At 33.3% G+C, this 26,562-nt stretch overlaps 4 protein-coding genes across 9 annotated transcripts in view; 2 read left to right on the forward strand and 2 right to left on the reverse strand.

Annotated features, from left to right (window-relative positions):
* Nucleotides 1–160: 160 nt before the first annotated feature.
* LOC117242009 (60S ribosomal protein L7a) lies at nt 161–2,131 on the reverse strand. The gene is made up of 6 exons (XM_033508343.1): nt 1,971–2,131; nt 1,512–1,626; nt 1,251–1,400; nt 934–1,154; nt 603–725; nt 161–401 (listed from the first exon to the last, which is right to left on the reverse strand). The coding sequence occupies exons 1-6, from the start codon at nt 1,983–1,985 to the stop codon at nt 219–221; spliced, it is 807 nt and encodes a 268-aa protein (XP_033364234.1). The 5' UTR covers nt 1,986–2,131; the 3' UTR covers nt 161–218.
* Nucleotides 2,132–2,689: 558 nt separating this feature from the next.
* Nucleotides 2,690–8,877, forward strand: LOC117242007 (UDP-glucose 6-dehydrogenase). 3 transcript variants are annotated; one of them, XM_033508338.1, is made up of 6 exons: nt 2,690–2,961; nt 4,221–4,703; nt 6,190–6,387; nt 6,648–7,094; nt 7,181–7,336; nt 7,406–8,877. In XM_033508338.1, exons 2-6 carry the CDS (start codon nt 4,242–4,244, stop codon nt 7,580–7,582), a joined length of 1,440 nt encoding a protein of 479 aa, XP_033364229.1. In that variant the 5' UTR covers nt 2,690–2,961; nt 4,221–4,241; the 3' UTR covers nt 7,583–8,877. The 3 variants fall into 3 exon arrangements, with proteins under 3 accessions (XP_033364229.1, XP_033364232.1, XP_033364230.1); XM_033508341.1 differs by having other exon boundaries at nt 2,697–2,961; nt 4,405–4,703; XM_033508339.1 differs by lacking the exon at nt 2,690–2,961 and having other exon boundaries at nt 4,221–4,331; nt 4,405–4,703.
* A 1,564-nt stretch (nt 8,878–10,441) lies between these two features.
* The window catches only part of LOC117242006 (TGF-beta receptor type-1), a 77,505-nt gene continuing 61,384 nt past the window's right edge, over nt 10,442–26,562 (forward strand). For all 4 annotated transcript variants that reach the window (XM_033508336.1, XM_033508334.1, XM_033508335.1 and 1 more), the window contains exon 1: nt 10,442–10,626. In XM_033508336.1, the coding sequence (XP_033364227.1) occupies nt 10,542–10,626 (85 nt within the window). In that variant the 5' untranslated portion in view covers nt 10,442–10,541. The remainder of the gene's footprint in view (nt 10,627–26,562) is intronic.
* Nucleotides 19,786–21,682, reverse strand: LOC117242005. The gene is made up of 2 exons (XM_033508333.1): nt 21,388–21,682; nt 19,786–21,348 (listed from the first exon to the last, which is right to left on the reverse strand). The coding sequence occupies exons 1-2, from the start codon at nt 21,652–21,654 to the stop codon at nt 19,876–19,878; spliced, it is 1,740 nt and encodes a 579-aa protein (XP_033364224.1). The 5' UTR covers nt 21,655–21,682; the 3' UTR covers nt 19,786–19,875.

Below are 26,562 nucleotides of genomic sequence, written 5' to 3' on the forward strand. Positions count from 1 at the left end.
AACTATATAATTACTAAATTTGCATAATTCTTTCACTTTGTTTCAATAAAGTAAAAATTGTTTTTATATAATGAAATTTGATTTTCCTAAATTAATAATTTTGATTCTAAATTTTTCGTCTTAATCAAAGGACTTGTGTGTTATATAGAACAACAGAAGCTTTGGTTTTGTATTTTATTGTTGTACTTAATAAACAACATTTAGTAAGCAGGTAGGTGTTAACCCTGCTTTTGTGCAAGTTCCTTCGCTTTAGCTTTCTCTAACTTAGCTATTCTAGCGGCAGATTTACTGCCTAGGAGACCACCACCCCAGTGACGTCGGATTTCATCATATCTATCATTGAAGTTTGTCTTAATAGCTTCAACCAATTTCGAGAAGTTGGCTCTATCGCCGGAATCAACCTGAAATAAAAATAATGTGTTACCGAAAATAAAGTACATTAAAATTATAATATTTAGTACTAATACAATTATATCAGTATAACATATTGTTTAGTTATATCATTAACATTATCATTGGATTGGCTCTATTTAAATTCATCATACTATAAATTATTAATTATATGTTATGTAAGAATAGTTGGCTTTGATGAAAACCCTTACCTGGACCAAAGCTAGTGCAGTACAGGTTTTACGCCTAACAAGGAGTCCCAATCGCGATTTACCTTTCACAATACAATAAGGTACACCCATTTTACGACAGAGGGCTGGTAAAAATAGAACAACCTGTGATAAAAAATAATATATCTATAAAAGAGAATAATATTGTAATCAATAGTTTATGACTACAACTATATATTACTCAGAGTCACATTTCATCCTTTGAAAAAGATTGATTATATGAATTTATTCTCAGGTGAAGAAATTCTAACATCATTGTGATAGAACTATTAAATATACTTTGCATAGTATTTTAAGAGACAAGGAAGTATACCTCAATTGGATCCACATCATGGGCAATTACCACAAGCTGAGCTTTCTTCTGTTCTACGAGTGTAGTGACTGTATTTGTTCCACTGCGTAACACATTAGGTTTCTTTACTGATGGATCTTCTTTCTTTAGAACTTTTTGTTCAGCTTTCTCTTTCAGCTTCAATTTTTTCATAAGAGCTGAATCAGGTCTATATTTTTCCAACATTTTGAATAATTGTGTTGCTGTAACATGAAAGGTTAATGATAGATCTCTATGAATTGTTAAATTTTCCTAACTGTTTTATTTTTTAGCATGTAACAAATATAAAATAAATATACCTGTTTGTTTATCCAATGTCTGTGTAAATTGATTAATTGGTGGTGGTACTTTTAATCTTTTTTGCAATACAGCTCTCTGTCGCTGAATACGAATATATTTGGGCCATTTCACAAAGCGACTAAGATCACGAGCAGGTTGAATATCCTGTCCTAAATAATAGATTGTTTATTATTTTGTTGTCATGTATGTTATATTCTATGTTATTTAATGATAATATATTATAATTAATTTGTGTATCTAAAGTTATGTGTCCAACTTACCAATACCAAAGTTACGTGTACGTTTTTCAAACAGAGGATTGGTTTGTTTTTTGGGTTCAACCTTCTTGACTGCCAAAGGTGCAGCAGCCACCTTCTTTCCTACTTTCTTCTTGGGCTAAATTTTTGTAAATGCATATAATAATATCATTTATATCATAAATATTATTATGCATTTATTATCACTGTTCAAAATCATGCGTACATGCAAAATGTTGCAGTTAATCTTATAAAAACTAAAACATTATAACTTTTGCAAATGCCAAAAATTTATATTCTCCTACAATAATAAATAATATCATTTCCAATAGCTTATAAAATATGATAAACAAATCTATATAAAAGAAATATATTTATAATATCATATGTCCAAAACATGCTGAGACCGAACCACTATAATTCATAACAGTAACTAATTATTGTTAGAAATATTAATCTTATTTAGCAATTTAGTAAATTTACCTTCTTCTGAACCATCGTTTTAACACAAAACCTAACGGATCTTTTATATTACAATGGATATAAAAGTTTGTACTTTGCTTAGAACAACGCGAAGTATGACTGCCAAGAACGTAAAGAAAGGTTCATGGAGCAGCGCCACCACAAGCATACAACAGCGCCACTTGACAATTAAAATTTTAATGTAATTACTTGCTTCTAGAAAAGAAACACAATGATTGTTTCTATTTCTTCAAACCACTTATTGCAATATATTTTTAACAATAATCTTAATTATCTTTCTAAATTTGAAAAAAGAAAAAGATGAAATAAATTCGTAATTCTACCGTTTAAAGTAATTATTATTTCTTTTGTGAAAATATACGTATAAATAGAAAATTTATAAATTTACAAACAGAAAAGATACAAATAGAAAAATAGAAAATGTGAGATGAATAATTGTAAGATTTATGGATATGAATACATCAAGATTCTATGTATATAAAGCACGGAAATTATACGTATATTGATTTAGAACGTATTATATCAACGAAACATAATCGTAACAATTAACGTTACGCCTAAGATATAGTTTGAGAACAAGCTTTCTTTCCAAAATATGTTTATATATCTGAAAGATGCGGTAACAAATTAAAACTGTTCAAAGAACACATGCGCGATGTCACTAGGGACGAAAATGTGGCAACGACGGCGACGACGGTTCGCGCGTGCGATCTTGGCGCCTCCACTCTGGACTATTTTCTGAAGGAGGACGCGTAGCGGCTATGATGTGTTAAGTTCATAATGTCCCGACAATCCGTCTAAGAAACTCACCTGTCATGAAAGCTGATACTTGGTATTCGAAAAACTTTCGTTTATTAGTGTGTTCGTGACAGTACGTAACCTGGATGATTAGTGTTAGTTTCCGACTTATCGTGACATTTCCTTCCCTCCCACTGTCGATTCTGAGAAATTTCACATTTTCTATTTGGGTGTACTTTTTGGACCATTACAGGTAATGTTAGTATATACATTAAGTATAACTGTTTTATATTATCTTAAACGTTATTACTGGAGATTTCTATTCTATCTGTTTAAAGCTAGCAATAGATTTTATGGTCACTACTTGCATCGCATGCTGAAGTTGTCATGCAGAATTCCGCTCGCGATTACTGACAAAAACATGTTAAATACATCTTTAATGTTAATTCTATCAAATCCAAATTAAATTATAGCAGTACGTAACATTTTTCATTGAAAAGCATACTTTACTTGAATCGGTGAAAATATGAATATGTGTACCTAAATTACCGTTGAGGATAGTCTGTGAAAAAAGTAAATGTTAAAATTAATTTTTTTTGTTATATTATGATACAAATTTTGTAACTCGTACAACAATCAAATTTACGTTTCAGTAAATATCAACGGAACATATATATATATATATTATATATATATATTATATATTATATATATATTATTATATATTTTATATATATTTTATATATATATATATATATATATATATATATAATATAATATAACATTTTATATATATATATATATTCCGACAGAATCTTTCAATTTTCAGTTTAATAAGAGAAGAATGTCGCGGAAAAAACATCTCGGTTGATTTCGATTTATTTAACTATAGATTAATATTATCAACATACTTCTCAATTTAGAAGATCTCGGTGTCTGCAAATGTCGGTGCAAAAATGTTTGCTGATAATAAATTACTGTTGTAATTGTAAATATAGTATATTGCAGCTATAATTCTTAGTGTCAGTTAGCACTAAATAACTATAATTTTTCCAGTAAATATACATGTGAAATAAACATTACGAAATAAAAATTTGATATCATTCCCTAAAAACTTTATGAATCTATGAAACGTAAATACACTTAAGTGATCACAAAAAGTATTTGCATATCATTGTTTTTATTATAGCATATACTTATTACATAATTGATTAGTATTAAATTTCGTATCAGTTAGTATATACTACTCTCATATGACTTTCAAAATTTGGTACTGTAAAAGTAAAATGCAGAATCTGATAGAAAATTGCTTCATTAGAAATAAAGATATGTGCAATGTTGCCATAGTTAATGATCATTGCAATATATATATATATATATTAATCCATATTATTATTATATATATATATATATATATATATATATATTATTTTATATATATATACAAATTTTATACTATACAAATTATTTTTCTTGGAAGAAGATAACTAGTAATAGTTAAATGATTGATAGGTACGATATAAATCGATCGATATGACTATCAGAAAGATTTGCGGTATCGGTGCCGGATATGTAGGTGGACCGACGTGTAGCGTGATAGCCTTGAAGTGCCCAGAGATTCAGGTGACTGTAGTGGACAAGAGTAAAGAAAGAATTGCACAATGGAACTCAGAAAAGCTTCCGATCTATGAACCAGGTCTCGATGAGGTTGTGCGTAAATGTCGCGGCAAAAATTTATTCTTTTCTACGGATATCGAGACCGCGATCCAGGAGGCTGATTTAATTTTTATCTCGGTCAACACGCCGACAAAAACATTTGGCAATGGGAAAGGAAGGGCAGCCGATTTGAAGTACGTCGAGAACGCAGCCAGAATGATCGCGGAAATTGCGACCGGGGACAAAATCGTTGTGGAGAAGAGCACAGTCCCAGTCAGAGCAGCGGAGAGTATCATGAATATTTTGCGTGCCAACCATAAACCAGGAGTATCGTATCAGGTAACATTTCTGTTACGAAAATTTACGACTGCATCAACCATGTCGGCGAAATCTTGATCGAATGTTTTTACTGCGTAATAGATAATTTTATGTAAGAAAAGCTGAGGTGAAGTAAAAAATGGTTTAATTTCGCGTTCTAGACTCTTTTACTTAATGAGACTAATATTAATGAAATTTTACAAGTCCTAAGTAAATTGGGGATCTTGATGCAAATTTATATCTTTAAGCATTTAAAAAGGTGGAATCTAAATAGAGATTTCCTTCGTCCTTCAAATATTATAATGAATACTTTATTTCAAATATTTTATATATTTTCTTATATAAACATCTGCATGAGTTGCAAATTATTAATACATTCCCTTGTATAACCCTAACAATTTCGGTGATAAATCAAACGAGATTTTATCAATTCCATAAATTACAAATAGTCTTATTGTCCTATATCTTAAGACCGTGAAATTATAAAAGAAAAATTTATAACCTACGACTTGCAAATTCAGCAGAATATTGTTAGTTGGTTAATTATCGTGCAAGGCAGTTGTAAAATGCTAATTACTTTGATCGAAGTATAAATCCTTTTTTTGGAACTTCTGTTTCCCTTTCGTTGCTCTCTCTCTAGATTTTAAAGTCGTGTAGAATCTAGAGAGTAATGGGTCGAATGCCACGTGGCTGGCTTCCTGTACTCCTTTGTGTAAAAGTACTCAGAAGCCAAGATTGAACAGATAGATATGTAGTTTATTGGATTGAGAATTGAAGTAAAACAAGGGCAAAGGAAGTTTAGAACAGCCGCTTGTTGCCTGTAATAGAGTATTTTACTGTATCCTTTGAAGCTATTTTTAGGCTCGCCGCTCGCCAGATACAACTTTTAGTGCATGTGGATTAATCTCTTTTCCTTTCTGTTTATGGGCTATGCTAATGCAATTTAAATATCTTTTAAAATACTTAAAATATACTTGCTAGTTTAAAATTTCAGAAACATAATAAGAGATAAATTTCGAAATTGAGTCACGATTAAAAGCAAATATTATTGCAAACGAGAAAGTCAAATAACTGATTCTTTAATTATTCCGAATAATGTATCTTCCAAATGTAGAACCTCGATATGTCTCTATCGATAATTATCAGCTGTGTACGACCTTATATAAATATTTAATTCCACAGCTGTTCAATCTATCATTTCAACAATATTTTGAAATAATCGTTCGATGATATGCAACGAATAATATTCCTGATTCTTGCTTACGTCTATGATCAATATACATATTAACTGCCGGGCTTTGGAATTACCTGATTTAATACTTGATGAGTTCGAATCTGCTCAAGTGTGCAAGAATTTCTATTCGAACTGCTTTTCATTCGCCACGTATCGTTCATGACCTTTTTTCTTTCTCAGCTAACCAGCCTTTCTATTATTTGTCACGTGTTCTTAGTTTCATCGCAATCGTGCAAGACGAGAGTAATAGGAAAGACGTAATCTCTTCTTCAGATCTTATCAAACCCGGAGTTCTTGGCGGAGGGTACCGCAATTGAGGATTTAGTGAATGCAGATCGCGTTTTGATCGGAGGTGAGGACTCACCGGAAGGGCAGGCGGCCATCGAGGAATTATGCAAAGTTTACGAGCATTGGATTCCAAGGAAGAATATTTTAACTACGAACACTTGGAGTTCGGAGTTATCTAAGCTGGTAAAAGCAGGAAATAAAACATTGGTTTATTGGCGAAACGATATCGTTGCTGTTTGCGAAATGCTAATTAACGAAATTAACTAATTTCAACGCAATGTATACATTGATAATATTAAAGACGGAAAAGCAATATTATTTATCAAATAAATGACAACGCTGCGTCGTCATGTTTTACATTTGAAATATCATGTTGCTACGGCACGTAGTCGAGCTTATACGTAAAATCATTATGTAATTATTTGAATTAATTGTGATTTTAGGCCGCCAATGCCTTTTTGGCGCAACGCATATCAAGCATAAATTCCTTATCGGCGGTATGTGAAGCGACTGGCGCGGACGTGTCTGAGGTGGCACGGGCTGTTGGCCTTGACTCTCGAATAGGATCGAAGTTCCTTCACGCATCGGTCGGATTTGGTGGTTCGTGCTTTCAAAAGGATATTCTTAATTTGGTGTATATCTGCGAATGTCTAAACTTACCGGAGGTAGCGGCCTATTGGCAACAAGTCATAGACATGAATGAATACCAGAAATCTAGGTTCTCCGCGAAAGTAATCGAGTCTCTATTCAATACCGTCACGGACAAAAGTATTTCTATGCTAGGCTTTGCCTTCAAGAAAAATACTGGTGACACGCGTGAGTCACCGGCCATTCACGTTGCTAAGACCCTACTCGATGAGGGTGCTATGCTTCATATATATGATCCCAAGGTAATTCTCATCGATGAGAATGTAATCTGTAATATGTACATTTGATTAATGTTAATGTAGTTTTGTATCTTTTTTCTCTTATAAAGGTCGAGGAGAGTCAAATTATCGAGGATTTGACACATCCGAGTGTAACTAATGATCCAGAATACGTAAAAAGCAGGATCAGTATTTACAAAGACGCTTATAGTGTTACGAAAGATACACACGCTATAGTACTTTGTACCGAATGGGATGAGTTTGTAGTAAGTAACAATTGTAATTATTTTAAAAAATAGTTTTACGATTATCTTATGATTTATTATTTGTTTTAGGAACTGGATTACAAACGAATTTATATTAACATGATGAAACCTGCATATATTTTCGATGGAAGAAAAATTTTGGATCACGATAGGTTACAAAAGATAGGTTTTATCGTACAGACTATTGGCAAAAGGATTACGAGGACCGTACTTTCAAGGGCATGGGGAAGTCAACCTCAAATATAAATAAATATACGCAGGTTGTCATATGAGACCGAATTTATTTGATTTCATAAATATTTTAATTATCACGCGAATGGGTTTAGAATCTTGTAAATTCCGAAATGTGCTAGATTTTATACCCTCTACGGAATAATCTTGACATAGAAAGTAGTATTTGCTTTCACTTAAAGTATTTTCCTTTTTTACAGATTCTGTGAAATAGTAAATTAGCTTATAATTTTTTCAAATTTACAAAAAATGTAGATTCACAAAATTTTGAAAGATCGAGCATTTTTGATGGAGCTTAGATTTAAGATTATAAATGTTGGAAGCAAATGCGCCTTTTTGAGAACAAGTATATATCACTTATTGTAACTGTTTGTAGTAGTGAACAACGTCAGTTGTATCAAACATTTATATATACTTTTTACATAATTTGATATGTAGATATCTGCAATTATTATAATTATGATGGTAAATATTGTAGCTTTATTCTTTTTACAAGTGGGCATTTACACGATCTATAGCGAAAGATCCTATTTTAAAAGAAACAAACAAAGAATATTCCTTTACTTTTTGTGCAATATATGTTACGCATATAAAACAAATACTGCGCGAGCGAGCACGGATGTATGAAGTTTTTGATACTAATTACATTACTTATTGCGATACACTATGACATTATAGGATACAGTACAATACTTACTAATATTTTAACTTAAAAAGATGTATTAGTATTTTCCATTATGTGGAGAATTATTGTAATTCTATTTTTTCATACTTCCATATTCATTTATTGCATTTTTGGAAAACTTTTCCTATAGTTTTCCATTTAATTTTAAATATTACGCTCTTATTAGATATTTCTACAAGTGTAAATAATTCGTTCTTAATGGTACTACTACTTTTAATGTTGTAATGAAATTGTTATGAAAGTTGTTTTCTGCTTTATTGTAGAGAAAATATTAGTTTCAAAATATTACATTCTTTTGTGGTAGTAACATTAGGAAGGAATGAAAAAAGTAAGCAATAATATCAATGTTATATTTGGTATATTATATTATATGTCAAATATATTTGATATATGTTTGATATCAAAATGTTTTGTATAATGTATAATATGTAATACCATTTATAAAAAACAGTCTTAGAAGATTAGCAAATTAAAATATTCATGATAATTTTACAAGAACTATTTCCATTGTATGTAATTACAGGAAAGTGGTATAAACAAATAATTTAATATTGATTTATTCCAAGCAACATAATTTACTTTTGTGGTTATATACACGAGATTTATAAATAAATGTTAACAGAAAGTTTTCTAATTCAGTGTCCTTATTGATTGTTTACGTTAATACATTAATACACTTAGTATATACATACATATATATTCCATTAACATTCCTTAAGCGAAATAGTGTATACTATTTTCAAACAAATATTTCAGCATTCTGCTCCCTGAAACGAAGGACAATTAAAAGAAAACTTTAATTTGCAAAAAATAAGAAAAAATTTTTCTTTAATGCAAAAATTATTACTAGTATCATCATTATATATATACACATATTCAATTTTTATGTAAGAAATATATAGGTTTCAAAGTGTTATTGCTACATAAAATTATTGAGTATAAATATAATAACTTGAATATCGTTGAAGGAATTATATCATTAAACTTGTCAATTTTTTGCAAATTGATAATTTATCATGAAATTAATTCCGTAATCGATATACGAAATTCCGAATGAAGTGATATGAGTAATTAACAAAAATCCTTGAAATTCGCGGTGATGTCGATGTTGATATTTACGGCCCTGATTTGGAAGAGCGATGGCGCCGCTGAACGAACTACTGGTTGCAGAAGCAGAGGCAGCAGCAGTAGCGGCAGCAGTAAGCAGTAGCAACAGCACGAGTCGTTGTGTGTCTCAGTCTCGCCGTGAAAATTCGTAAGTGGTCCGCGTGACAGTTGTCTGGAGGTTACGTTTACAAGCCGGACGATGATGTCAAAGAGTTGGTGTCGCGTGATTCGCGCGAGATCGAACCATTCATCGAATTGTCAGTGAATCATTACGTTCGTTGTTGGTTTTTTCTTTGTCGGTGCAAGCTTCTCTCTCTCTGTTGGCCAACAGGGATAATAGGCCGGGCCTATCAGTACAGTAGGAAAATGGCGGCTTGCCTTGCGCGATGTAGACGATGAGAGGCAACGAGGTTCTTGGCGTGAAGCGCTTGAACACATTACGAAAAAAAAGTAACCTTTCGTTTTATTGTCAATTGTTCGCAGTGTAAAGTGTGTGGAGTTGGTGTTCGATCATCGGCGCGGTGAACGAAAAACACAAGAGAGAGAGAGAGTGGGAGAGGTTAAGAAAAAAAAAGGAGGGACCTTGTTAGCGCGAACACCACGAGTTACGAGATGAGAGTGAGACGTGAGGAAGAACGAAGGAAAAATAACACGAGAGCCGAGTAACGAAGAACCACTGTGCATTCAGTTTGTGTACGCGTGTGTGTTCGTATGAGAGCGAGAGGCGATCAACGGTGACAAGTGTTCCGTCGACGGGGAACTTGGCCTTAGCCCCACGTCGACAAGAAGATGATATTCTGGGTATCAAGATACCGCCGTGGCTACGTCGACCGCGATCCTCGTGTCGCCGTTTGCTGTCGTCGCCATTGAGCTGCGGCTGCTTTCGCGAAAATTTGTTTTTTCGCGAGAGGATAGCGAGGCCGTGGACGACGAGAACAACGACGAGGACAACAACGACGACGACGACGACGAGGACGACAACGACGACGAGGACGACAACGACGACGACGACGACGACGACGACGACGACGACGACGACGACGACCGCCACCATCACTATCACTATCACTATCACTGTCACTATCACTATCGCTATCGCTATCACTATCACCATCACCATCATCACCACCGCAACCACCACCACCTCCACTACCAACGATCACAAGGAAAACTCGAGGGAAGATGAGAGGCGCGTGCGACGGCGGCATAGCGAGCTTTCTCGCTCTGGCGCTCCTCTATTTATTCCACACGTCATGCATTGTGGACGGTATGTAATGCTTCCATTGCCCGTCAGTTTAGTTTCTCTCTCATTCGTTCTGTCTTTCTATTTCTCGTTGCTTCTTTCTTTTACGGTGGTTACAAAAACTACTACAGCATATACATACTAATTACTTAGGTCCAGATATATTAGTTTTCGTATCATATAAACATTCCGCAAATTTAAATATACAGAAAAATGGTGATGATGTTACAGATAGTATTTTTAAAATTTGCTACTGTTTATAGCTTATACCATACTCGATAAATAAATTTGTTGAAATAAGATATTTGTTTCTCGAGAATTGAAAGTTAATCATGAAATTAGATAATGAGATGGTGAAGCTGGCAAAAAGTGGAGTAAAATCAGTTTGTCATTTGACAACTTTTTGATGAACAAACATTTAACGAAAAACTGTAGAACTAAAAAAAGGCTTCGCTTGAATATAAAGGCATGTTCCGATACTTTTTCTAGTCATTGTACATACGTAGTATATGTATTGTATGATCCTTTCTCGAGTCGATCTTTTCCTCCCTAATTTCATTCGTGCATCCGTTTCTACCTGTTTCTCATTCTTCTCTTCTTTCCGACTTCTGCCCGACCGTTCTTCCTGCTCTTCCCCTCTTTTCTTCTTTTTTTTTTACTTTCCGGACTACGTAACGTTGCGTAAGCCGTAAGCAACGCGGCATCATGCGCGAATACAGAAGGGCCGAATTAATCTTGTTGTACCGAGGCTTGTCGAGTATGCGGAAGGGTATATGTTTCATCGGCACAAACTGTATGAATATAAACTCCCTGTTTCACGCACAATTTATGTGGTAACTCCTTTTTTGCCACTATAAAGTAGTGTTCTGTTATAAAATTATTACTAACCTATTTCATTCAGGCCTCAGGTATAATATATTCTATATATGTTTACGTAAAAGCACAAAGAAAATCTGAATAATATTCACAGTCATTCTATAAATAATATTGCTTGTTATGTTAGATACACACTGTACCTTGATTTTTACATTCATTATTTGTAATTGTTAGATCATTTTTATGTCTTTGAAAAAATATTTTTTTCAATCTGAATCAGATAGTCGAACCGATAAATTAGTTACTTAAATGACAAATTAGAATATAAACAGAAATAATACTATGTCATGTGTAGTACGATATAATTTAACTAAAGATCTGTATAGTTGAAAATATTGACAAAATGCAATGTAGACGTATTGAAACTGAAGAAATTGTAACAATGTTTCTCGAAATGTTAAAATAATAATTTTATAAACATTTCTTATTGTTATAACTTAAACAATGTAAACTATCGAATTGTAACATTCAATTTTGTGATGTAATGTATTAGAGGTTGTAAAAGTGAATTAGAATGAAATTTAAGTACAAAAGAATTATTATGTTATAATGTTAGCAATGATATGTAAATACTATTTCATCGTGGAAGATATAAAACACAATTGACAATGCAATACACTAAAAATATGATAGTGTATTATTTGATAGTACAAAGTTAAAGAATGCTTGGTTTTCACCAAATTTGTGTAAATATAATACATATATCATATGTAATCGTACTTTTTATGTAGATAATTCTTTAGAAGGGCAGTAAAAAAGATCTAAATTATTATATGCCTACATATGTATAAGTTCTCACATATTCTCAGTAACATATTTCATCTTAAAGTCCAATATAAATAACGGCAGCTGAAACTAAACTTAATTCAAACTAAAAAATTAAGGAATCCACTGATAAATATACATGTATTAACTAAATGAAAAATTTATTGAAAAGACTAAAAGCCTTTACAAATTAATAAATTAATTCACCTCTCATAATTAAATCGTTAAATATTTGAATTACACGTAGAAGAAAAAATACTCGCTATTTTTGTTATGTAGAAACTTTCCCAAGATGGAAACTTGGTTTTAAAATCGCGGTACAGTAATTACTTACATGGTAGTTATTTTCATAACGAAGACGTCGATAAGCGGTATCTCGTGATTTTGAAATCCAATCGTCTTCGCGAGATACGTAATCATTCGGGTAAATTGTGCGTGCAATGTGTATGCAAATGATTGATTTTCCAATGTTGCTTGCTTCGTCGTGTTACCTCGACTTACCAGTCTACGTATGCTATGAATTTATTATTATTATAAACACATCCTTATAGTCAGAGCACGGCCTTTTAGCGCCACGTTTCGTTGATAGTTAATTAAGATACTTTACGATCAATCTCATTTTGTTTTTGCCTCTTTCGGTGTCTTGTTGACCTTCCTTCGATACCATTCACACTCGTCTCGAAGAAATTGCTGCCTCTTGCAACAGAAGAATATATATTTCAGGATACTTTGTTCCGATATTTTCATCGGTAACTTTGCAAATAATTTGAATCGCATCGGCGTAATATTTGAAGTTAAGAGACCCTGCAATTTTTATTTGATAATTTTCACTGTATATAATTGTATCAATTCGCCGTGTCAATTTGATAAATAGTAATTTTTATTTTGCAATGTGACACTTTAAAATTGTGACATTTGAACTTTGAAATTGGGAGGTTTTGCAAGCTGATATGTTTTCCGACTTTTTCAGATAAAACTAATGCATGTATTTGTTAAATTCAGAACTTTTATTTACGTACACTGACGGTGAAATATCTAGCATCTATGCGAATACATGTCTATGTGTAGTTCTGTTGTGTCTCTGTATTTTTGATACAATCTATGTGTATTGAATATGTATGCTAAAATTTTATGTAGATACTCAACTTTACTTATTTTACTATATGTACATAGTATAATTATACATGTATGTTTTTTTGTTTTTTTGTGGTTTTCATTACGTTTTTATGGAATAGAACAAGATTGTATTATAAAGTGTTATAAAATCTATATTTAACATAACAGAATTATATATTGATATTGTATTTTACTGAATTTACTGCATATAATAGAATATTACAGAATATTACAGCATAACGTGTTTTATTTTTGTTTTATTTTTGTTTGAAATTAAAGCGTTGTACAATTTTTGATAGAATCTACAGGTTGTACCATGTAACGTCATATGTTTCGAATAAAAGTTAATCAGCTTTCAATCGGCTAGAAATTTTGGATAAAATCGGCTAAGAAATTTCAAAAAAAATTGTTTTTTTTAGAAGAAGTTAAGGTCATCTTGACATTGATACTACATATAAAATGACACTGTGTATTTTTTACTTTGTACCGTTGTAGCCGATGTTAAGACGAGTTCAACGACCTACTTTACTATGACTGTGAAATGATCCTGAATCTTGAAATGACGATTTAATTATGGGAAATATTATCGTTAAAAATTGTCTTATTTCGATTAAATAGCACATTTCGAAATGGCGAGCCTCAATAGGATAAATATTATTAATATCAATAATATTGAATTAATAATATTAATCATACGCACATTACAAAAGCAACATAAACAGCGCGTAAACATATATACCTTGTGTAGTACTGCAGTATCTTTGTAAAAAAAGGTTTGTTAGCCTTCGAAAGATGGCGTGATGTTGATTTTTATGTCACTCCATTGGTTGTAATTTGTAATATTGTAACATTGTGTAATATTGAAAATTTTATAAATTGTGTTTAGTTTCTCTCATCATTGTATATGTTACTAACGTTTCCTTTATCTTTGTTATATGTCTTATGTTTTATACAGACATTTGTATGTAGAAATTAGTAACCGCGATGAGACAAAGTATCTTTGAAGTGCGAGTTGACGCGACGGTCAAATCGTGGCTAGATGCTGCGCGATCATACAGTCAACGTAACGGAAAAAAGTGGCAGTCTTCGATTGGCACGCGATAGAAACAGTCCTATTGTATATTTGATTATGTATACTTTAGGATATCGTGATTAGATTATTTTCAAAGTCTTTTTTGTTTATTTTCTTTTTCTTGCGGTATCCCGATCCTTACTGTATGTGTACATACATACATATATAATTTTTTATTATTCTTTTAGTCATAGTCGTGTTTCCTATCTTTTTATAAATTATCAGCAATGCTTTTAATTATATATATATATATATATATATATATATATATATATAATCTATATAATAGAAATAATATTAAGTCTTTGATATCTCATAAATAGTGAATTTGTAATACTAATTTTTATAATAATTACTATATATATATAGTTCACTATTTATGAGATATCAGACTTAATATCATTTCTAACTAAACTACATTCTGGAATTCGAGGATAAATTGCATACTAATTGATCCTACAAAGTGGAAATTTTTTTGTATGTCAGTTTTTAACACTCTTGAAAACGTTAGATAGTATATTTACAGTATATTTACAGTAGTATATTTACATGACAGAGAAAAATAATAACTGTAATTTCATAAGGGAAATTCTGAAAAATTTAATTTATTTATATCCAAAAATGACCTCTTATACGTGAAATTCTCAGTTCCCTGCCATGTCACAACTACAAAATTTACTCTATAACCCATGCTCAGTGAATGAATTTGAAGTTATTTACTAATTTTTACTTTTTATACATATTTTACAATAGTCATATTTATCATTTATATCTATTTTACTTCAATCGACTTCATTCTATTGAGAAAGAAGCATTTAGCACAAGTCTCACTTGCTCATCTTAGTTCCTGGTCCACCAAATTATTTCTAAAATAGAAAACGATATCTAAGGTATTAACAAAGAAATCACATGAAGTAAATTGAAATTAATAAAATGAGGTATTGTGCACCTCTTACGTTTTGTAGCAAGTGTCCATTCTTGAGTAGCTAAAATTGCAAACTCGTTAACAATCATTTGTTAGAAATTCAAAATTTATTATTTTTACAAAGTTTTATTTCACGTAACGTAAATGTAACATAGGCATTCAACTTTTTTTTTAATATCAGAAGTGAATAATATCCAGGAGCTTGATAAAAGTGTTTGTCTATTGTATTTATGTTACATCGATGCAGATGTTGGCAACTAAGTGATTACCATCTAATGACAAAATCCGCAATCATTTAGTTGCCAACCCAATATTACAATTTAGCCTTGGGTATTATAAAGTAAAGCGTGCAATTTAATTATTTCAATTTACAATAAAGAACGCAAGATCGAGCACTAGTTTGTTTATGTAAGGAGTTTAGTTATTGAGCAGTTTTAAAAATTCAGTGATTATTGTTTTTAAGTTTAACTGACAATGATTAAGATTAATAGCTAGTTTGTTTACGATTAATACGTATTAATTGTTTTTAAATTTGATTATTATTGTTTTCACTCTTAAATTTAAATGACAATTATAAAAATCGATAGTTCGTTTATAATCTGATATAATCTAGTATAATCTTGATTACAAATTACTATTGATGTATGAGTATGGGTGATCAAATTCTATAAATAATCCTTGAGAAAACTAATTATTCTTTAACTAATTTGTGATGAAAAGCGTGAGAAAATATTTGTTCTTTCAAATAGAAAATTTTATATACAGTTGATTACATAATGCTTTTATTGAAATCTCAATCTTTTGTAGATAGCTTTTAAAAAAATACCGATAAAATTACATATAGTTATTCATTTGCCTCGCCGCTTTTATAGCAATACCAGCATGTCCTCCGCTATATCTGACAATATACAATATACAATATAAATTAAATGGAAAAATTTGTGGACAAGATCACTGCCAAAAGATTCTCACGTTTGTAGAATAGAACTCTATTTCAAAATGGATTGAATTATGACAAATATTTTATATCGCCCTTTTTACATGTTTCGATTCTTCACTGTGTTTTACATTAAATTTTCTCATTTATTTCTTTTCTTAGAATACTCTCTTTTATTAAAAGTATACTAATACGATAAGAATATGATGAATAAAGATTTATTTTACTCTATGATATAGTTTTATAAGCATATAATTTACTGCAATGCCTTTTTAATCATCCTTTAAAACCAAATTATTGTAAAATGTTCTTCTTCTTATTATCGTCTATTTCATTTTGTATAGGTTGCATTAATATTATATTTCTAATCTCTATTTACATTAGTTACGTTCTTTTAAGGTTTTCTTGTTTTTATGTTAAATTATAAAGTGTTTTTACTATTACTTTATGTTGCATTACGTGATATAATGAAATTTCATTTACGAATAAAGTGTATTAAAAGTATATTAAATATATTCATTCGAAAAATAATATAACGCTCTAAATATCTCTAACGTTATGCAGTTCAAAGTAATTAAAAAATTTTCCTGATCAAACATCTGGAACGTGAAGCTATTGTATATTCAGTGGTACTGGTACACAACTTTCACCAAAGATGCATCCGTTGTGAATAACTTTCATTCACTCGATTATCGACTTTCGTTCGTGCTAAACAAGTTCAAAAAACCATTCTATTGTATACTAGGAAAAATTGAGATTTTATATAAACTTTCTTCGTGTAAAAATTAGCTTGTTTAGAATCATAAAACACAAAAGATTTTATATGGAACTCCTTATGCCAATACATGATCGATAGCATGAATGTGCGAATTTCTACTATTTCAGTAAAAAAGGAAAGCAGAGCTAAATGTCCTCTTCCTTTGTTTTTAGATTATGGTTATACTTTAAACTCGACTCATGATTTCCAGAATTATTTGATTATTTTACGTTCGCTTATGAATTTTTAGAATCCATCGAATCGCATATTTATGGTTTTGATATAAGAGGAACGGATATATATTGCTCATGAGTATTATATGTGGATACTTTGGTCGATTTGTATTAACAATACATGTATATGAATGTTGCTAAATATATGAATTAATGGGAAACTAATGATTAAGAGATCTTAAGATACTTATTATTAGTAAATGCTGAAAAGAAAACAAGATTTTTATGGAATCAACAAATTACGTTATATCATACTAAATTGAAATTTTCCACTTAAATCATTACTAATGCTATATTAAAATTAAATACACGATTTCTCAAAGTATTAAGTGGTTAATGCTAGAATTAATCATAACAGTCTCGCTACGGATTTGGAAGACTCTTCTCTTATCTTATGTACTAAGTATTAAACAAAGTGAGAATCATGAAAGCTCTTTCTAAACAACGAAACTATTCAGAAATTTTTGATATTTACAGTTGATAATTCGAATACGAGATAAAATTGTTCTGGGACTTTCTATTCTTAATTTTGTAAATTATATCCTACCAAAAGTAAACAAGTGCCTACATATATTTGAGCAGTAGTGTACAATGGCATATATGTACATACATAAATAGGAAAAGTTCTTATATCAAATTTAATTTATTTTATAACTATTACTTATAATAAGAATTTGAAAGACGATTACATTTATAATACCTCAAAATATAAGAAATGCATTCTCGAATCCTATATTATAAAACTAAAACTTTTCATAACACGGTCAGAGACGAATTACAATACAGTAACCATTCCCCGATTTATATTAAAACATATTTCATATTTGTAGCTTTATTTGCAAGCCTCTTTGTATTTATAATACTTCGAAGTATAAGATGTATATTTTCAAATTCTATATTATAGAAATAAAACGTTTCACAATAGAAAATCTGTTGAATTTACGATCATTTTCTTCTTTACGTACATATACAATACTCGTCACTATATTCTTTCATCGATCAACAGAAAACGCCATGATTTATCTTTATCACTGTCTACTTATAATGTACACGTGGAATAAGTTTCAATGTATAAACATTCTTCATTATTTCCCACGACAATTGCGTAATCGTATAAAGATAGATGAAGAAATATGTATGTATAAAAAGAAGGATGTACGAAAAGAGAAAAAAGATGATGAAAGACGTGAATCAGCTGATTGGTTATTATACGAACATCATTCCAATCAAGTAACACATTACTATGTAAAAAAGAGTCGTTTGTTTTGCATATATATATTATTATTATTACACACACACACGCGTGCACACACATACACACACACATTCACGCGTGAATCCGGCCTATAGAATGCAAAATTCTCTCGAGAATACATTCTACGCAACCGTATTGTTGAATAGTAAATTAGGTCTAAATACAAATCGCGCGATCGCTACGCGACCAATCACGAATCTGCGTTATCGGATAAATTACATAGTGAACGGTCACGTTACAGGGTTATTGGTCATTTGACAATTCCTTTAGAGATGATTTCCGGGAAGTATTTAATTGATAGAGAATATCGTGAAGAAATTGCTCGATGTCTTAGCTAGCTACCTGCCTTGTATTCGATGTTAATGTTAACTTATGGCGAGATTACGACATATTCCTTTTCTCTGTTCTCTCTCAGTGTTTCCCTGTTCGCCTATTTTCCTTTGGTCTACTGTCGGCTTCCTACATAATAAATGTCGCTTTCAGTCATATTTAGACGTTTCGTTTTAGTTATTTTAAGTTCAAAGAAATATTTGATCGATTGATTGATTTAATGATTTGTTTGCGTAGTATCAGATATGGTATAGTACTACAAGTTTTCAACCAAAGTGCAATTTTACTGCATCGCATCGTTATGATAAAAAAATTTTGATGGAAATAAATATAAAGAATTTCGAGAAATAGAAATTTATCGCGATGTAACGTGTATAGTGTAAAACATTTTATAAAATACAATACAATACGTATTGCGAATAGAAGAAGAATTTTATTAATGTATAAGTTAGATATATACACTGAAATAAATCTATATTTGGTCAGAGAGATCTTTGGCAGTTACTATATATATGTAGTATCGTGAAATAATGTGTTTACAAAGAGTGGACAATAGAGATGTTAATCAGACAGAAAAAGACGATTGTTGTTCAACCTGAACTATTCACGCCAAACGCACAGAAAACAGCGCAAACCACACTCTCTCGGCAACGCCACTCGCAACCTCTGTCTCCGCTCAACTCGCACACGGCTCCTCGGCTCGCACTCTCTGCTTTTCGACTGCCTCTCGGGCCGTTGTAGCGCTCTATTGTCTATTGCTGGGCCCATCGCACACGTGTTTTACAGACGCTCGTAGCCAGGGTCACGAAGGTCTTTTCGGCTATTTACCTATTTACCTGAAGGACCCGGTAATGCATTGATGGAGCCGACAGCGCCTCGGCTTTCGCGACATTGTTCATAGTTCGCCAGGTATTTCTTAGGCCTTTCGTCCACGATACTACACTCGGCCATCCTGCAATAACATCTGCCCTCAGATGTTGCCTTCTATCTCGCTGTCATCAGATGCGTCACTTTCGGCGTTTAGGACCCAAGGTTTCATAAAATCGAGGTGTGTGCGGGTCCTTCCTTCGGTACTGCTTCGCACGCTTTCTTCTTTTCTTGTAACTTCGACGATTCTCTTCTTGAGTTGCGGCGATCTTCTTCTTCGCGTCCTCACGTAGCTCGCGACGTTGTTCTTCAAACCTCGCGGCCCACTCTTCGTCGATCAGCTTTCTAATCTTCGCCTCTTCCCTGACTTGCATTTCGACTCCGACCAGTAGCTGGAAAGGAGTCTTCCCTGTGCTTCTGTTTACGGTGGAATTCAGGTATTTCTGAACCTGGTCGACATGCTGCCCGTTCCCCCTCGGCGCCAGTCTTCGCGGTCTTCGCGCTACCGGTTTGTCGCTTTTCAGAACTATTTTCGCGGTTATCCCGACGTCTCTCTTCTTCTCCGGCCTATACCCTTTAATAATATCCCGAATCGCTTCACGATAATGCAGTTCCTGTACGTGTGTTAGGTCTGTTTCGTCAGTCTGTTCTACTACGTTAATTCTAAACACATCCGACACGTCTTTGTTAGTCTGTTCGTCAAGCCGCAAGAAAGTCACTTCGCCCCGTTTAACCCGTAACTCTACCTGGTCTAAAAAATCGGTACCTAAGAGTAGACTGTGTCTTGTCATTACCTTATTCGAGACAACATGCAGGGTGACAGTAAAGTCGTACCCGTCGACCGTCATTACCCTTGTAAACTCGCCCCAGGTACTATTGCCAGCGGAACCAAAACCATCAAACCTAAGTTTGCAGTTTCCCAGAGGTGGTGATCCTAACCTCGCATACTCATCCGCTCGTATGAACGTAAAGTCACTACCTGTATCCACTAACGAGACAAACCTGCAGCCATCTATCGACACGTCCTTCACATACTTCCCTTTTTCGGATCTTGACACTACGCAAGTCTCTTTCGGTCGTGCCGTACACCTCGCTGCAATATGTCCAAATCCGCTGCACTTGAAACACTTAACACCTTCTCCCCTCTCCGGACACTTAACCCTTAGATGATCCTCACTACCGCAAATGAAGCATCTTCTTTTCTTCATTGCGTCTACAGATTGACTGGGCTTCCCGTTCTTCTGGGTTTTAGCCGGCTTCACAATCGACTTTGCTCTGCGACTCTTCTGCTCTTCGTACATCACTAACCTCTTCCTCAACTCTTTGATTGACGTCGCGCCGTATAATATAGCCTTATTGTTCTCGTCGTCTATTATTCCATCCACTATGTATTCCACCTTTGTTTCCTCCTCCATGTCCACATGGCTGGCTATTTCGAGCATACGGTACATGTAAGCCAAACATGCTTCATCACTCTCCTTTTTCGTTTCTTCAAGTTTCTGATGAACTTGCCTACTGTTGACTTTCCTCGAAAATTCTTTCACTAGCCCCCTCTTCAACTCATGCCAAGTTCTGGCATGACACTCGAAGCTCGCGAATATTTTCGCTGATCCCTTCAGCAGCTTCCTGGCGTAGACTGCCTTCTGCCCATCCGACCACATGCACGTATCAGCGACTTCCTCGAACGACTCGAACCATCGTTCGACATTTTCACCTTTGTCGCCACTAAACGACTCTAATGCATCTTCGACGTCTCTAAAACTCAGTGTCGAACCAACGCATGCCCTTCGACAATATTCATCACGGTCCTGATACACCCTTCGCGTATCTCTTTTGTATCCTCTTGCGTTTTTCTTGTCATCTTCATCCTCACTTTCGTCGTCGCTTTCTTCTTCCGACGATATGTCGTTACCATCCATGGCCGCTTGTAGCCGTGCGCGTAATTCTACTTTTCTTCCCGTCGTTTTTAAACCCAAACTAGCGAGGCGCTCCTTCAACTCCTTCGTATTCATTTTCTCAACATCTTCATCTTCGTTACAATCACGCTCAGCTCTCTGTACATTTTCTAAATCTCGTTGACCGGTTAGCTCTTCACCGCCCGTCGATCCCTTAGGACACGATTGTCCAGCCCTACACGCCCGATTCAGCCTTGCAATCAGCACTGACCTCGCACCCGATATAGGGAGGTTCATTCGCGCGAGTTTACTCCTCAGCTCCTCCAGCGTCGAACCCTCTTCACCCGACAATCGTTCGTCCCCGACGTTTGCCATTTTTCACACTACACGAACTTAAACAGTCAACGATATCGTCTTTTACCGCACCGCGTACAGGTAAATTCACAACTAGCTCGAATAGCTCTGTTAAACCGTTTCGTTTTCTGTCTTGTCCAATCCCGGCTGAGCCCCCAAAAATATGTAATATCGTGATATAATGTGTTTACAAAGAGTGGACAATAGAGATGTTAATCAGACAGAAAAAGACGATTGTTGTTCAACCTGAACTATTCACGCCAAACGCACAGAAAACAGCGCAAACCACACTCTCTCGGCAACGCCACTCGCAACCTCTGTCTCCGCTCAACTCGCACACGGCTCCTCGACTCGCACTCTGCTTTTCGACTCGCACTCTGCTTTTCGACTGCCTCTCGGGCCGTTGTAGCGCTCTATTGTCTATTGCTGGGCCCACCGCACACGTGTTTTACAGACGCTCGTAGCCAGGGTCACGAAGGTCTTTTCGGCTATTTACCTATTTACCTGAAGGACCCGGTAATGCATTGATGGAGCCGACAGCGCCTCGGCTCTCGCGACATTGTTCATAGTTCGCCAGGTATTTCTTAGGCCTTTCGTCCACGATACTACATATATATATATATATATATATATATAGAAGTCTCGATTCAATTCAAATTTCAAATCTCGTAAAATGATATTTCAAATAGTACAGTCCTTCGAAAATTAGTAGACACATCGCCTTTTGCCGTAAATTTCGACAATTTTTCAATTTTATGTGTTACCTGAATCCTTTTTACAATATTAAAGTATATTAAAGTAATATTAAATTAATTAATTAATTAAATTAAAATTAATATTAAAGTGATATTATTAGTGAAATTTAGAAACTGACACTAATAAATTTTCCTGTTTAATAGTAAAAAGAATGATAATGAGCAAAATTAAATTTTGCAAACTATCTGATGCTTCTATTCGACGTAAAATTCTACAATCTACAATCTATAACTTATTAATTTACTAATGTTATTAGTAAATTACTAATTATTACTTACTTACTTAATTATTTGCTTAACATAAGCAAACGTAGATTCCAAGTAAATGTAAAAAAATATTTGCGATGTTGTTAAAGTTTTCAGTTTATGGAATTGATCAGTATGGTCTCTAAATATCTCAATTATCAACCAAGTAAAAGAAAAGAAATTTTTTATAAATCACGTACATTCAATGTTAAGATTTATAATAAATTTGGCATTGGTCATGAATAATCAGAATACCTGTTCGTGTGATTTCCTTATACGAGTTGAAATTTGAAGAAAATATTGCAAAAATTATTGAAAATTATATTTGAAGAAATTCGTAACGTTGGTACGTGAGATTCAAAACAGAATTTTTTGGATAGAAAATGAATCAGGAGAAAGAAAGGTCATTGACATCTATTCACAATAGATAATATTTTAAAAGATTGTTAATGACATGAGAAATGGAGAAACAACAGGAGAAATAGCGTTCGAAATGAATGTAAGTGATTCTACTATTATTCGTCATTTGACTTAAATTGGAAAAGTAAGGGAAATGGACAAATGGGTTTTGTATGAGTTAATTATGCGAGGCACAGACGCAGAAGCTTCGACTTTAGAGTTTAGACAAGTGTCAGAACTCGTCTTGTTACTTGAAACAAATAATCAGAATTTGTTTATAATTTATTTGTTTTATCACTAGCAAGAAAAATTGTTGTTATTTATTAAAATATGCACATTTGTTACACTCTTCCTATTCTGTCGATCTCTCATCTACGAGTTGTTTACTTTTCCAATCAATTTTTGAACAATTTTTTAACGAAAACATTGTCTCGGATAATTTTTCTAAATAATTTTTAAACTCCAGAGGGAAGAATAAAGAAAAATTTTAAATATACATAGTATTTATTCATCCAAGACTTATATATTATGATCATTTCTTTCCATCTGGTCTTAATATATACGTATGTACTATAAGTACATAGTTGAATTTATTGGGCTATATGTATAAATATGTACACTATACACTGGCTGTTTAAGGTATGTTTTCACGTGACAGTAAATCGTGACTTTTACGGTCATGATACTAAATGTTACGACTTTTGTCGTCATGAAAACTACATGTCGCATTGTCGTGACATTGGACTCGCTGTCGCAACGTTACTCTTACGAAATCAAAGTAGGCTTTATTTTCTAATGACATTTTACGTTAATGTTACGTATGAAACTTGGTGAAAACCAGAGTTTTGTATTATCGCGACAATGCTCGTTCTTGTGCAATAAAGCGAACGAAGAACTACGAAGCGAACGGAGAAGTAGTTAGATAGAGGTTAAGGAAACACGGGGGAAGAAAGACGTTTCGACGTTGTATCGTTCTTATCCGAATACGAAAAACGTCTATGTCCATGTCTATGAAATAAAATATGTAGATACACATTTTAAAAGTAGATTAACGAAAAGTGAAGAATGATGAAAACGCTACGAAAAAAGTTTAGGAGCATACGAGCAACTTATAACACAGAGGTAGAATTAAAATTTCAATTAAAAGTTCTAAGAAAAGTGATAGAAAAGTGGTAGAAAAGAATAGCCGCAAAGAAATATTACGCTGTACTAGACCTGTGTTGTCCTACAGTGCTACGGTCTGTACCAGTACGGTCTGTACTGTACGGTTTGTACCAGAGGCAGTCTTTCGTTTTAATAATTTTAAGCATGAAAATAATAAAAAAATTAATAAACCAAGCTTACTGAAATCAAATGATAAAATGTTCACTATCTTTTATCTTACATGATTATCAAGATGGAATACAGAAATTTCGTTATCGTACGGAAATGATTGATACTAAGTTCTCACAAGATGCACCTTCATATTACGGTCGATGCCAGACAAGTGACGCGACATCGCAGTTGCGACTGTTGTGCAATTGTGCGATTGTCGCAGATGGGCGATGCGATGCCACCGCGATTTTGCACCAAGCACAATACGTTATGAACGTAGCTACTTATTTAGGAATGTGCGGTAGTGGCGTACCCGATGATTGTTGATGTACTGGTGATTCTTGACGCCGAAGTAAAACGAAGATTAAGAATAAAAAAAATTGTGTTTTCGGCTTTATTTTTTAATTATTGACAATTAAAAATATCCCTGCACGCGAGCAATACTCCTTACACGAACGAAAGGAGGTCGGTCTAAGTGAGGAGCGATCCTCACTTCGAGCGGTATATGAGCGGCAGCTCGCACAAATTGTACAGAAGAAGATCATGGTATTCAGAGACGTAAACAACCTGTGCTTTAGCCTGTTCAGTCCCCAGATTTAAATCCCCTCGATTTTTACTACTGGGGACACATAAAGATGCAATACGGCAAAATTTTAAGCGAAGAAGGCTTTGTGTTTGCAAAAGAACGGAGGACATATCGAACGACTATTGTAATTTGTTGTATTTTTTGTGGACATGCACGGCCGGAGCTATCGCGGTGCGTGTGTGATTTCGCTGTAGACACTCGCGGAAGCAAGGGATTAGAGGAAACATTAATTCTCTCTACTTGGGCAGTTTTCGATATGCTCTTATCGATTTCCACGAGTAAGCAGGTTTAATGTTCAATCTACCATTTCTTCCGCAAAACGTCGCGCGGAGTTGTTTATGAATACCATGATTTTTTTTTCTACAACTTGTACGAGGTAAGCTGTCGCTCATGTGTCGTTCGGAGGATCGCTCCTCGCTTAGGCTGATCTTTCGTTCGTGTAAGGACGTTTGCTCGTGTGTAGGGATATTCTTAATTGTCAATAACTGAAAAACAAAATCGAAACGCAATTTTTTTATTCTTGATTGTCGTTTCATTTCGGTGTTAATCAATTGCGTAAAATCAGTAGCCGAACATCCTTACGTAATCGTACACCTCACGAAACGCGTAGCGGTATTCTTATGTTTACGTTGTCTTTGTCTTTTATACATTAAATTTGACAAATTAATGGTATAATATCTACTAAAGTAATAGTCTGTCGTTAAATGCGTCCGTACCTTTTTGTAGAGAATTTCCAGCTGGGTCGATCAATGTTATAAAAAATATACAGTGCCATTTAAAAAACAGTCTCCTTGATATTTCAGAAAATATAATTATATAAAAAAATAAAATTGCATTCCTCCCTTGATGAGTCCCGTGAAATGCAATACAATTTATTTAAGACGTTTTTCGATAAAACAAACCAACCAATAGGTAACAAGTTATTTTAGTTTTTTTGATAGTACTACATACTATGACAGTAGTACATACTATATACATACTTCTTATTTTGTCATTGATTCACCCTATATTTAATAAGTTCAAAAGGGATTCTTATAGTTAATGATTGCAGTAGAAAGACATAATAAGTTCATTATTATCGATCTTTTGATTTTAACGGAATCGAGAACAAATATTTTTTTAAATGTAAAATTGCTAAAAATAAAAAGAATCTTAACTCCAGTCAAAGGTATGATTATTACTATCGTATTTTCCTGTTAAACACTGAATTATTTTCTATAACTAATAAGAATTGCCACTGTATTTTGTACATTAATTTTAATGATATACTTGCAAGAA

The sequence above is a fragment of the Bombus vosnesenskii genome, unplaced genomic scaffold (genome assembly GCF_011952255.1).
Source record: "Bombus vosnesenskii isolate JDL3184/JDL3185 unplaced genomic scaffold, Bvos_JDL3184-5_v1.1 scf7180000016262, whole genome shotgun sequence".
Taxonomy (NCBI): domain Eukaryota; kingdom Metazoa; phylum Arthropoda; class Insecta; order Hymenoptera; family Apidae; genus Bombus; species Bombus vosnesenskii.

Bases quoted from the DNA above. Each gene is read 5' to 3' on its own strand.
- LOC117242005 (XM_033508333.1), bottom strand. From the start codon at position 21,654: ATGGATGGTAACGACATATCGTCGGAAGAAGAAAGCGACGACGAAAGT. The intron at 21,349-21,387 runs GATGGGCAGAAG...AAGCTGCTGAAG, and splicing joins CTGATACGTGCATGTGGTCG to GGATCAGCGAAAATATTCGC.
- LOC117242009 (XM_033508343.1), bottom strand. The intron at 1,401-1,511 runs GTAAGTTGGACA...TCTATTATTTAG, and splicing joins TACACGTAACTTTGGTATTG to GACAGGATATTCAACCTGCT. The intron at 726-933 runs GTATACTTCCTT...TTTTTATCACAG, and splicing joins ATGATGTGGATCCAATTGAG to GTTGTTCTATTTTTACCAGC.
- LOC117242007 (XM_033508338.1), top strand. From the start codon at position 4,242: ATGACTATCAGAAAGATTTGCGGTATCGGTGCCGGATATGTAGGTGGA. The intron at 4,704-6,189 runs GTAACATTTCTG...TCTCTTCTTCAG, and splicing joins AACCAGGAGTATCGTATCAG to ATCTTATCAAACCCGGAGTT. The intron at 6,388-6,647 runs GTAAAAGCAGGA...TTGTGATTTTAG, and splicing joins GTTCGGAGTTATCTAAGCTG to GCCGCCAATGCCTTTTTGGC.